We start from the raw sequence: 13,473 nt of genomic DNA, 5'->3' as shown, positions 1-13,473 counted from the left end.
TTTTTATGTAAGAAAATCAGACTCCTGAAAGGGATAGAGTAATCTGGAAAGGTTGGGAGCCACTGCTCTAGATCACCCAAACATCATCATCCACATTTTTAAAGTTCTCTTGGGATTGGAAAGCTTTTGTTTCAGTGAATTTTGACAGACATTTAGTGCATCTGATGTGAATAGCTGAACTATACGGTGAACCTGATTGCCTATAGATGGGGCTATTGTTTATGTGAAAGTAAAAGCACATTGTTTCTTTCTAGTGTCTCATTTCAAAAGTAAAGACTTCAGTGATAACAGTCGATTAGGAAATAGCATATTGTGAAGGGAGTCTGAATAAAGCTGTATCACATAGTAATCTACTCTAGTGTTCTCAGAGATGGACTATCTTGCCTGCCTTATTGTTGTTCTCCAGTTATATGAAAGTAAGATTGCTTTCTTTTTCGTTGTTAATATATGTTCTTTTTTTCTTGAATGACAGATATAATCAGAATTCATCAGTATTTATGTGTGGCTTAAATAGTTTTTCTGAATGCCTTAAAAGTTAACGGTTATAAGTAATAACACCCATAAGGATTTTGCTGGGCCTGTTTTTGTGCTGCCAGGCTTTTCAACATCTCAAATATTTTGCTTGATCTTAGGATGTTAGCTCGCTAGTTGTATTAAACTTTGAAACTACAATTAGTGCTAACGCTGTGTATGTGTTTCAGCCATGGGGGAAGGAAGATTTGTGGATGCAACTGTAAAACTCACCAATAATATGAATCTGGAATGCATCTATCCAAAGACAGCTGGTATAACCCAGATGTCCTGGGTTAAGAGTATTGCAACTGGCAAAGAAACTATTGCTGTCTCCCACCCATTGTACGGTGTGCATATTGAAGACAAATATAAAGACAGAGTTCGCTTTATAAATGCTTCCTCAAGAGACAGGTCCCTAAATTTCATCAAGACCACTGAAGCAGACGTGGGCTTGTATTTATGCTCCATAACTTTCTCAGACGGAGTTTGGGAAAAGGTGGTACAGGTTATCCAATCAGGTAAGTGAAACCTTTGCTATTTTATAAATTGCTGGTAAATGCAAATATATACAAAGTTAGGAAAGATCTGGGCTCTCCTTTTGGTAACAGAATTTGGTGGATGATTCAGTTGCTCTGCTATGTGGAAATGGAGTAATTTGGAGATTGCTTGCTACCATTTCAGAAAATAATTACATTGCCAGGGATCCAAGTTAGGGGTGCTCAACATATATCACAAAGGAGAAGAGCTGAATGTTTGAGGGAAGACATCACAGCAGTGATACAAATTTATTTAATTGCCATGACAAGGGTTTAGCAATGACAGGGTTTTAGAGAATATTGCACATTGCAACATCAGTGAGTCATTTCCATTGGGAAATAATATCTCATGACATTGCAACCTCACTACATGTATGAAATTAGCCCTTGTCGCCACCGTAGATTGTACTTTTTTGGGGTACATGCTTTTGGGTCCACACTACCTGGTCATCAGTCCTTCTGCCCCAGGATTAATTCCTTTAGAAGCTCTTCAGAAACAGAATGACAGAGTAATTAGCCATTTAGGAATGAAGAGACTACAAAAGGGAGACTGTTAGGAAAGGGTAAAAAACAAACAAAAATCCCTCTCTCCAAATGGACATTGTTTAAAGCCGGGGAGAGGAGGAAGTCATAGCCATGTTAATGAAAGTCTGTACAGGAGAGGGAAGGGGCCCATGTGGCTTCACCTATCCCTGTAGTTGCTGACTGTTCTTATTGTTTGCTTTCTCTCCTTGTCCCTGTGGGAGAGGAAAGCTGGAGGATCCTTTCCTTCTTGCTGTCCCCTGGAGGTGGGAGCAGCAAGGTAGTTGTTTGTTTGGCTCTTCTGTCAAGACTGCCAGCAGTGAGGACGCTTAGTGCCAGTTAATAACATCTATCTACTAGGAGCTGGATTACAAACATAAATTCATTTTGTGCAGGCTATTGAACAGCTTTCAGAAGATAATACATTTTGGTCACTACTCAACCTGGGCTACATTTGAACTGCTGACCAGTGAAAGTCTGTGTCCTGTTCCAGACCGTTAGAGCTACTGTGGTAAAATTTGACTCTTCGTATCTCCATTTAAAATTTTTTTTTTTTTGGTATTTCCCTCTCAGGCAATGATGAGCTGAAAGGAGAATTTAGCCTCTAACAGTTGGAATCCAGTAGCTGCTAATGGGACACTTCCTTTTTAAATTCCATCTTCCTTTCCTGCACTCTGTCCTCTATCCTTCATTTATTTCAGTATCCTTATACGTATAAGTTGCAGTTGTAGTCAGAGTTAGCTGTATAAAAATGATATTTGGGGGATCCATATTGTCCCACGGTGAATATTCTTTCATGTTAATCCCAGGTCAAATATGAGAGAAGACTTTTCTGACTTCCAGGCTCAGCCTGAGATCTAAACGCCTCTATTCTCTCTACCTCTCGCCTTTCCTCCAGAATTAAGATGTTGCACTTGGGTTTAAGATGACACTTTTGTTGAGGTGGAATCCAGGTCATCCTTCCCTACCTATCTTAGCTCTGTCAATTGTAAAAACTTCTCTTTGTCAGCATAGTGACCAGATGTGGGGAATGAGAAGATGCTGTTTTTACACAGTTACTTTCCTGACTAAAACAACACTTTTAAAACTTGCTAATTCTGTTTCTTTCCCCCCTGCCCCACAAGTTGTTTTAGCTAGAGCAGAAATTCTGGGATGGAAATGACTATACCTGTTATGTAGCCATCAATCAGTCTACCAGGTGAGGGGAGCATTTTTTCCCCTGAAACAAGTATGGGGATTGTGTTAGCAGTCTGCCAACAGCAGGGAAGGCTTCATTAGCTGCACCTTGCACCTGTAACAGTCAGTCATTGATAAATCCAGGGTGGAGCTCCATACTTACCCTCTCCAATGGTTTCCTTCAGTGATATCCCTGAGTAGCGGCTTTTTTGTTCTATTTCTCTTGTTAGATTAGGGGTCTTTACTGATCTTCTAAAGAGACCAAAATGCAAAGTTAAAAGGTTCTGGAGGGAAAGACAATCCTTCTTTGCTTGAAGGATAAGAGGGAAGATTTCCTAAGGGCCATAGGGACCAAATGCTAATTTGAGCCTTTGAAAATCTTCTCTAAAGCCACAGAACTTTTAATATGGTTTATATCACTCAGCCTAGAGATTGTTTCTAAAGGCTAAACCAAACAATTAAGTCCCCTAAAAATAGTAAATATTTTCAGTTTTAAAAGTGATTTTAAATAATATCTGACTGGTACATTTGACTTTCCTAATCCTATTCTTTTAATTAATTGAAACACAGGAGGTTTAAAAAGAATTGTAATAGAAACCAAAGAGCAGTGGAAGGAAAGTTTGTGGTCTCTACTCTTTCCTTTGGTGAAATGTCAATATGAAAATATCAGTGATGACACCAGCAAACACCTGAACATTTTTTTTTATTAACTTCTTGTGATACTATTTGCAGAGCTTAGGAAGTGGTTTTTACATGCCATCTATCCCAGTATTTCATTTAGCAAGTTGTGAGGCACAGATATGTAACCCTAACTCCAGCACATTGGCTAGCAGTGCCATTTACAGAGAGACCAATGGGTCAGTGGCCTATATCTGTATTCAGTTCTTGCATCCCACACACACTGACCCACCACCTCTAACAAATAAAAAGCCAAAACCAAACAGAAGTCTAGCTGAGACTTGTTGGACTTACACCCTGACAGACTAAAGACTACAAGAGTCAGAAGCTCTTCCTTGTAACTTTTTACCTGTCTCCAAGCGCTGGTTCAGCTGGCACTGCCTAAAGTAGCTACCATGCCCTAAACCCAGAACAAGCACCGAGTGAGTCATGGAGAGTTTTCAGTTTGTGATGGTGTAGCATGGAATTAATGAATTTGGGAGATCCTGCACCTAAATAGCACAATGTTCAGGGCCTGAATTGGAAAGAAAATGGTGCTTTTGGTTAAGGGGGGACTTATTACAGTCAATAAGTACCTACATGGGAAACACACATTTGACAATGGGCTCTTCCATCTAGCAGAGGCAAGTATAATGGCTGGCAGTTAACCACTGGAACAACTTACCGAGGATCATGACTGGATGATCACAGCCTTCTGGTCTTGGAAGCTATTAATGGGCTTCAGCTACTTGAGATGCAATGTACAATACACAGTGCAGATGTTCAAAACATGATCATAGGTACCTTGGCTTGGTTCCCTCTCAGTGATATTCAAATACACCCCGGGATAGTGCCAGATTGAAGCATAGGCAAAAATCTTGGTGCACCTAAGAGGCTGGCATGAGCCGTGCGATGATGTCAAAATCTAAGTTTTCACTTCAGGGGAAAAGAAAAAGATTTCTAGGCCTTGAATTGCAAAGAGAGGTTTGAAAACTTGAAAAGATACAGTGCTGTCTGCCTGCAGACAGTGTTCAGCAGAGGGAGGACCAGCAGTTGTTAATCAGAGAGAAAGCCACCTGGCCTCAGGCTCATACTCCTGACCAGGTTAGGCCCTCACGACTCTGGGAAAGGGAAAAGGTGCATGGATAGTCAGTGAGGAGGCATGGTTGTCCTGTTGGGCTATGTGGAATCCACCCCTTGGTAGGGCTCAGATGTCCCACTAGCTTCCACTTCATAGCCATGAGAGTTCAAAGCTTACTTTAAAACAAAAAAAAGTAAAAGAACAACATGGCTGTCTCAAGAAAAAAGGGAAAAGGTTGGTGACCCTTTGTGACCAATCCCAATTTGAGCTCTGAGCAAGTCTACCCTTTCTTGACAGGGATTTCCCATAAAATCTAAAAAATTAAAAGTGGAAGAGACCTATAGGTCCTTCGCTCCATCACTCTGCCCTTTCAGGATTGTGCCCAGATCTGTATTTTTGAGTGCTTTGGCCAGTCTAACTTAAAATTCCTCAAGAAACAAGGCTTCCACCTCATTCCTTTGGGAAATTAATCCACAGTGTAATATCTGCAAATGGCATCCCCTTCACATATATCAGCAAATTATAAATCCCAGTTAAAATTGCAGCCGTTGTCAGAGGTAACTATCTAAAAATGATATCATGAGGTTTGGTATGCTCAGTGTTAGGGATTCCCCACCCCCCCACACACACACATTTTAGCGCTTTTAAAAAAAATTCTTCAGATGTTCTCTTTAATCTGCCAAGAGAGAGAATAAATGTCACATAGAAATAACATTTTTTTTTCATTTAGAAAAATTAAGCCTGGGAATAAGAACAATTGTGTGAATTATTTGCTTCCCTAAAGGTGTATGTAAACATCGGTCTAAATGGAATGAACTGCCTTACCACTGGAGTCTATGCCTTATAACTTTATTCTACCACATGCATTAAACAATTAAAAATAAGATAGTTAAAAAAAATAGATAAAAGATATCTATCACAGCAAGATCATAGCAGAACATTTTCTGTCAGTTATATCTAATTTTATAGATATAAATATATACAATCCTGGAGTTAATGAAGGTAGGATGATCTGGCAAATAAAGCACTGAACTATAATTCAGGAGACCTGAGTTTTAGTCCCAGCTCTGCCACTGACCAGCAGTATACGATCTTGAGCAAGTCACTTCCCCTCTTGCTTTTAGTTTCACATTGCTGTGTTAGTTTTTCTACTTTTAATATGGAGATAGTCACATTTGACTTTTTTTCTAAAATGCTTTGAGATTTATGGATGAAAAGTGCGATATGAGAGCAAAGTATTATAGTTCCCTCTGTTTTGCTTCATGTCCTGCAGCATAAATTCCATTATCAAGTAACTCTGAGTACCTGTAAAAAGATAGCTGTTATTGAGGCAGTATTCTTTTATTCACAAATCTGGCCAATATATCAGAAGGTTTCAGAGTAACAGCCGTGTTAGTCTGTATTCGCAAAAAGAAAAGGAGGACTTGTGGCACCTTAGAGACTAACCAATTTATTTGAGCATAAGCTTTCGTGAGCTACAGCTCACTTCATCGGAATGCATTCATCTGTAGCTCACGAAAACTTATGCCCAAATAAATTGGTTAGTCTCTAAGGTGCCACAAGTACTCCTTTTCTTATATCAGAAGGGTCACTTTAGTAGACATTTGAGGCTGTTTTTGAGTAACAGTGACTTCATGAGTTAAGATTTTTGTTAAAATTTGTATTTTACTGACTTTTAATGGACATTACTTTTCCAAAAGGCTTAGTTTCTTTGTTCAGTTGGGTATTTTGAAGTTATTTTATACATTATCTGCAGACATTATGAACCTCACTTCTTCTATTTGTTGGAATGACAGATCTGGGATTTTGCAATAAGCTCCATCTTTATGAAATACAGTGAACTGAATGAGATCTGAAGTTTTACCCAAAAAATATTTTAAATTCTTTTTTTTTCCCTTTCAAAAGCTGTACTTTCTATCATTTTGTTAGGCATACTCTACATGCAAAGTTTCATCAGTTAAACTAAAGATGTGATTTTTATACTAATTTTATTTAAACCACTATAACTTTTTCTGTGTGGGAACTCTTAGATCAGTGTAAACTTGGCTTATATCAGTTCAGCTTGCAGTGGTAAACTTACAGGCACAAGCTAAACTATATAGCCAGTTTTAAACCAATGTAAGGGGTCCACAGAGTTTTGTTTTTTAACTAATTTATCTAAATCAGATTTTAAACTTGCACAACTGCTGTGCACAGATAAGCCCTAAGTGTCTTGGATCATTCTTTATAATAAAAAAAATATCAACAGTACTCCATTCAGACAATTCTCAGGCACTGTAGTGCATCACTTAATTTCCAGATTAGTTAGAATGGAATAGAAGTGTTCTACAGAAACTGTAGACATAATTAAAATCACACATAGTCTAAGTTCTATTTGCAGATTGTGAACAACTGTTAGGCTAGTACTGAGCCAGCATTACACTAACAGTATTGGATATGGATTCCTTTCCTTGCTGTTATCTCTACCATTGTTGGTGGAGCTGGTTAGGAATTTTTTGGAAAAAAAATTTCTGTTGGGAAATGCCGATTCATTGAAACTGAAACTTTTCATGGAAACTTATCAGTTCTCCCCCAAATTTTAAAAATTTCATCAGGAAGGTTGTTCAGATCCAGGATTGGGAGGTATGGGAATGGGGTGAGGAGGCCAGGAGAAAGAGAGACCCATCCTAGAATAGCCAGTAGTTAGTTAGCATTAGGACACTCACCTGGAATGTGATGGCAATACTGTTTTAGACTTGGTTTTGGTAAGTAGTGAGGACATTAAGAAAGAGCTAGTTGTAGAAAATAACCTTGAATCACCAATTGATATAGCTATGAAAAAGGCAAGTGTGAGGTGAGGTCTGTCCAGCAGAGAGAGGGGGAAAGTAGTAATACCTTTGAACATGGCATCTGGAATACTGTGTATGGTTCTGGGTCAGCCATGTTCAAGAAAGAGGAATTCAAATGGGAACAGGTACAGAAAAAGGCTGTACCAGGATGATCAGGAGAATGGGGAGTCTGTCTTACAAGGGAAGACTAAAAGAGCTTGGCTTGTTTAGTTTAGCAAAACTAAGGCTGAGAAGGGGATATTATTACTCTCTATAAATATATTGGGGAGGGAGGTAAAGGACAACCTAAAGAACAATTTTTGCACAACACTAAATGCATATACATTTGTTATGAGTACCTTTGGAAAATAGAAGGTTTCTAACCATGAGAGGAGCGAGGTTCTAGAATTACCTCCCAATAGTGTTAGTGGGGGCAAACAAACTAGCTAGTTTTAAGATGGAGCTTGATAAATTTTATGAATGGGATGACATGATGGGGTTGCTTATCATAGCAGCGGGACTGGAGTCGATGACCCAGGAAGTCCCATCCAGGTCTGTGTGCCTATGGATGTGGGAAACTCTGGTTCAAGTCCCTGCTCTGCCAGGTCTGGAATAAAAACACATATATGTGTGATATAGAATCCTCGATTTTCTAGTCAGCCCTATCTTATACTCCGTAGAGGCCTTGAGCTGGATTATCCTCTACCTTGCACCTTGGATAGTAGGTTAACATCCAAGCAAAGTGAGAACAAAGTCAGGGTAAATTGCTAACATTCTGATTTGGTGGCATTTTACATCCACTTTGCACTGGTATAAATGATAATGCAAGGCTCAAGGCAGGACTCCTGAGGATTGTCATTGAGTAAATATGGCAACAAGTAGCTAATCTGTTGATTGTCCACATTCACTTTAGTTGTATTTGCTGAAATACTTAAGCACCAAATATAACTACTGGCATTTTTAGTGAAAACACCAAATATGTTGTTTAAATATGTGAGTGAAGCATCTTTAAGTGGACGAAATAGTGAACGTCTAGAATATTGCTGTAGAGACCCTGATGGTACATTCTGTCTTTATTTGATTTGATTATACAGGGCATTTGAAAATTCTAGTGTCCACCAGGAAAACGTTTGCCAGCTCTGTGTTATTTTTGTGATAGTGTGTCTTGCTGTGGTCTGAGAGTACACCAAGCTGTTTAGAGAAGTTCTTTAAGGGCCTTTTTAGTAGTATTCCTGTCTTGTGTGAACCGCAACCACTTCCTATTACCCCAAAAAAACCACAAAGAAAGCTCCGTTAATATGCCACAAATTGAGCTGAATGTAGGGAGTTTGCCTGTCCCATATAGCTATGTTTCAGGCATTCTTCCTGCAGCATACTCAGCACTGTACATGTTTGCACTCTGTTCATGTTTGGGAGGTTTTTTTTAGGACCATAAAGGCTAGAACTGCCCCAACCACCCTAAATGGAAGCTTAAATTCTGCAGATGCTGCTGAATTTCACTGGGAGAATGCACTTTGACCCCTGCCAGGTCTACGACCGATTGCTGGATATTCTGAAGTCAGTAGATGAGCTGATAAGGGATATGAAGTTTGGTATATCTACACTTGTAAAATGTAACTCAAGAGGTCACAGAGTAATTTTTGCTATTACATAAATGATAATGATTAAAAACTAACAAAATCCTCATCCAAAAGACTTAATTAAGCTAAAGTTTAGATTGTAAACACCTAGGAGTTCTGGAAGGAAAGAAAAATTTAGACCATTTAAATAAAAAAACAAAATAAAGACAAGAAATTCTAAGACAATGATAAACTGAAAAGAATCAACAAAATCAAGCATCTGAAAGTATGGAAAATAGACAGTTAAGATACCACAAACAACCATTTATATGTCACTATACTGTTGCCAACCCACCACTCAAAATGATGAGATAATCATGCCTACACGCTGCATCTTCCACACAAAAGTATGAGGCACCTACTCCCATTCTCTCACCTGGAACGCACCATACTCATGTTCACACCACAAAACTCCTACATTGCATCGCCTACGCAACTGCAGACTATCCTCTTATTCACCTCTTCTTGAGAAATGGCAACATCAACGTCTTGTTTCGTGTGCTACACATACACACAAAGACCTGTCCAATGTCATACTGCTTTTCTCATACAGTTGTCATTGTGGAAATGTTACAGAGTCTGAATCCTGTATATCTAATTTACCCATCTACGTGTACTTAGGAGTTTTTTATGTTGTACTTATCAGTATGGTATCTAAAATAGCACAAGAGCCCAGAAAAAAAAAATTCTTTCTCTCTAATCCTTCAGACAAAAGAACATGGATTTGTGCACTTGATTATTTATTTTAAGGGCATTTATTTTTGTGGGTGGAAGTTACTGAAACAGTAGGTTCTACCATCTGATCTGAATGACAGCTGGCTTGGGCTCAGCCTGATCATTCCTGATATACTAGCACCAAAAGTGTTCTGTTCCCAGTGTTGTGTTATTCCTGGGGAGAGCAAGGCATTCGCTGAGGTACTGCTTACCTAGGTTCCAGTGTAACAAGTCTTTTGTAGATTAGGACCAAGCCTTTTAAAATTCTTTTTTTGGAAGAGTCCTGGGAGCCTGTGTCATTTAGAAAGCACAGGTGCTCGATGCCTATGTCAGCCTTTGTTGCTAACGACTTGAGCTGCTGTGAGGTGTACTCACTCCAGTTTTTTTGTCTTGATTGACTCTAAACTCAGGTAAGAGTGAGTTAGAGTAGTTCTGTCTGAAGATGATGGAAACAGGAATGACTGTGGAGACATTAGGAATGACTGTGGCACAGCCTTCTGGCTAAGAGAAGGTGAAAAAAGATTCGCTTTTCATTGGCAGCCGGAGTTTCCTCAGTGGCCAGGCTCACTGCAGGTCCAGATGGCTTGCTTGCCTTTCGTCATGTGGTTTGCTCTTTACACAACAAATCTGATAAGACAGAACTCTATGGGCATAGTGGAGTTCAAGTATATTTACTGAATATAAGCAGTGTGCAGGGCCTTTCTAACTGTATACACTGCTCTAGTTCTCTGGTTGGGTTCTTGGGGTTTCTAAAACATAGAAAACATGGTTAGCACCACTAAAGTATTCAAGGTATTTGAAGGGATAGTAGTCGATTCCTATACACTACGCCTTTGTTATTAATCTATGTATATCCTATTACTTAAACAACGTGGGCTTCTTAAAATCTGCAGTCGAGGGAAGAGTTTATAACTTAACTGTCAAGGCATACAAGGTTTAAAATGAAAACTAGTGGTAAAACCAGAGACATCCTTTTATGGTGTGTGTGCAGAGCAATGGTACATAGTGATAGAATTAAAGTTGCTTGGGGAACTTTCATTGCTTATTTCAAAATATTGTTTGTACGGAAAGTTTAACCAAGAATTCCCAGTTTCTTTTCTTGCATTTAGAAGGTAAAACAGAATCATTGCTCCTTTCCCCAAAGCACTCTTATTTTATGCTTTGAACTGAAAATGGAATATTCTGTTTATGCCCAGAGTTACTTTAAAATCTCATGATGTGAATTCTGTATGTCACCTGTTATGTCTTGGAAAAAGTTTATTTGAGTGCTCTCTCTGAAAGAGAGTAATGCAAACAGAAATAGTTTTTAATTTGTGACTAAATTTGTGCTTCAAACAATCAATGACAATAGATTGTTTGTCCCAGGGGGATACATTTCCGGATCAATGCTAAATATGAGAGGAAGTTTATTAATAGTGTTTCAATGCCAGATGCACCTATTAAGTATTATCACATTTTAAAGAGTGGTATGCTCTGCTCTGTGATAGCAGAGAGAGAGAGCAATTGTTCTTAACTAGTGCAATTATACACTGACACTAAGCACTACCTTCTAGATTACTGTTCTTATGTTTGCTTAAAGCAGTACATGATATATATTCTTTACAATGTCCTTATTCACCTTAAATAACATTTTTTCAGCTTATCTGTGCCTTACTATGGAATGAGGTTCATAGATTTGTAGTGAAAAATTATCAGCCACTTTCAGTAGCTGGAAAGCAGAGATGATCCTGAGGGGCCTTCTCTCCTTATCTCTCTCTTAGATGTGAGCTCCCAAGGGTAAAGGACAGTGTGTGTCTTCTACAGTGCCAAGCATGTTAACAATTAATAAAAAAGAAGGAAGCGGCTCAGACCAAACGAGGCTGCCCTTCCTAGAGATCTGGTTGTTAATGGCTTCCTTTTTGCTGCTTGTTTTCTGGGGGTGGGGGGTGCTACAGACTGAAAGTACACCATTTCCCTTCAGTAGAGGAGGTGGGGGAAAAGAAACAGGTGGAACGAACCCATTTCTCCTCTTAAGAAGAGGCTCAGATTGTGAGGAATACTCTTTTCGTCCTCTTTTTGCAGGCAGGAGACGTCTAGGGCTAAAATAAGCTGTGAGATCCATCACTCTTCTATTCCGATACTTTTGTCTACATACAGACTTGCACTGATTTAATTAAACAAATTTCAGGTTAAACTAGTACAAAAGGCTATGTGGAGGGATTTAGTTGTGGAAGAATATGTCCTCCCCTGGCATGCTCAGGTAAAAGGGTTCATTCAAGGGGGAAAGGAATGGAACATACATAGGAGGCAAGATATCCTATAGTGAGCAAAGTGTGCGAGACAGGTAATTTGGATGAGTCTTTCCAATGATGGAAAATATTTTTTGTAATGGCAACTGAAATAAAGTTTATTTATAATTTATATATATAAAATAATGTATTCCTCTTTGTGAAAGTGTATTGTTGTTGTTTTCTAGAAATCCTGAATACAGTAGTTTGCACAATTTTTTATTGTGCAGTGAGGGAGAGTCCTTTCATCTCCAGGCTTTTGGTTTTCATGTGCCGTTCAGAAATCATTGTGCTGGAGTCTTTACAGAAAATCTCCGTGGCACCTAAGTGGGACATCTTTTTCTAATTATAATAACATTGCCAACTCTGATCCTTCTCTTGAAGAGAAGGATCAATGTCCCAGATACTTGTGCCCGGCTGGAGACCAAATGTCCTGCTATAAAGGATGAAAATAGGCAATCACTTTGGAAAATATATGGAAAAGCAATGTAGCTAGACACCTTGCAAATATGACAGTATCTTGGTAGATTCCTTAATTAGATCAGTTCTTAACTCTAGCTGTAATATTATCGGTGCATCTACACAGGAACGTGGTAGAAATTATTTTCACATTTTTAAATGAAAATGTAAAGCGTAGCACAGGAGAACTTTGCATGATCATATACATAGTGTAGGGAAATTGCCATTAGGAAACTTGAAGGTTTTCAGCCCTGAAGTTCTCTCAATCTCTAGGTAGACACGAAATGACAGTTGGAACTGGAGAAAGCAGTGGCAAGATTGCCTAGATGATAAAAGGTCATGTAGTTTCTTTATGTATTAGTTCCACTTTTTAAAACTGATTTATAAAAAACCCTCAATATTTATTCATTAGGAACAACAGCATATGGAAGATTGGTTGAAAGAAGGGATATTTGGAAGAAGAAAATGGGATGTTATTGTTACAGGTATTAGGATATAAGACCTCAGATAACCAGGCTCAATTAGCTTATTTAACAAAGTATTAAAAAGAACAACACAGAAAAGTTAATGTTACTAATTTGAAGAACAGCCTTGCAGCAATCGTGGATTTTTTTCTGTTCTAAAGTGATTACAAAACTACTTTATTTTTAAACCATACTTGTTTATACTGTGTCTGTCGCTTTCTTCCCTTTTTTTTAGCTTTCATATAATTTATAACCAGTACTCAAGAAACAGAACCAATCATATTTTTCCTAATAAGCACATTTATTTTTAGTCAAATGTGGCATAATCTATTAACATATACACTAGTCCTGTACCACTGCCAAGCACAGAATTAATGTTCCCTGCAGATTCCCCCCGCCATCCGGGCCCCGAATAATTGATTCTGACGGGGAGGGGAAAGGAAACTTCAATTACACCTCTCACTGACCAGGGGCTGAAGTGGCACCCGAAAAGAGGGCAGCTGACTCACAGGCTGGAGCAGCCAGCCACAGAGAGGGAAGGGGCAGAGGCTGCCTTCTTCTCAATGCCACGCCCGCAGGGCCAGGTGAGGAGGCATTGGATACGCGGGGGGAGCGGGGGAGAGACAGACAGACAGCATGGCACATGGGGCTGCTGAGT

The 13,473-nt window shown here is 39.0% G+C and overlaps 1 protein-coding gene across 1 annotated transcript in view; it reads left to right on the top strand.

The window, feature by feature from the left end:
• The first annotated feature begins 323 nt into the window (after positions 1–323).
• CD226 (CD226 molecule) overlaps positions 324–13,473 on the top strand; it is a 38,684-nt gene continuing 25,534 nt past the window's right edge. Inside the window, exons 1-2 of the mRNA XM_073331718.1 lie at positions 324–416; positions 702–1,031. Coding sequence (XP_073187819.1) covers positions 371–416; positions 702–1,031 — 376 coding nt within the window. The 5' untranslated portion in view covers positions 324–370. The remainder of the gene's footprint in view (positions 417–701; positions 1,032–13,473) is intronic.

This window comes from Lepidochelys kempii, chromosome 2, assembly GCF_965140285.1.
Source record: "Lepidochelys kempii isolate rLepKem1 chromosome 2, rLepKem1.hap1, whole genome shotgun sequence".
NCBI lineage: Eukaryota > Metazoa > Chordata > Testudines > Cheloniidae > Lepidochelys > Lepidochelys kempii.
The sequence above is the reverse complement of the archived record's forward strand: the minus strand, read 5'-3'. Positions and strand labels throughout refer to the sequence as shown.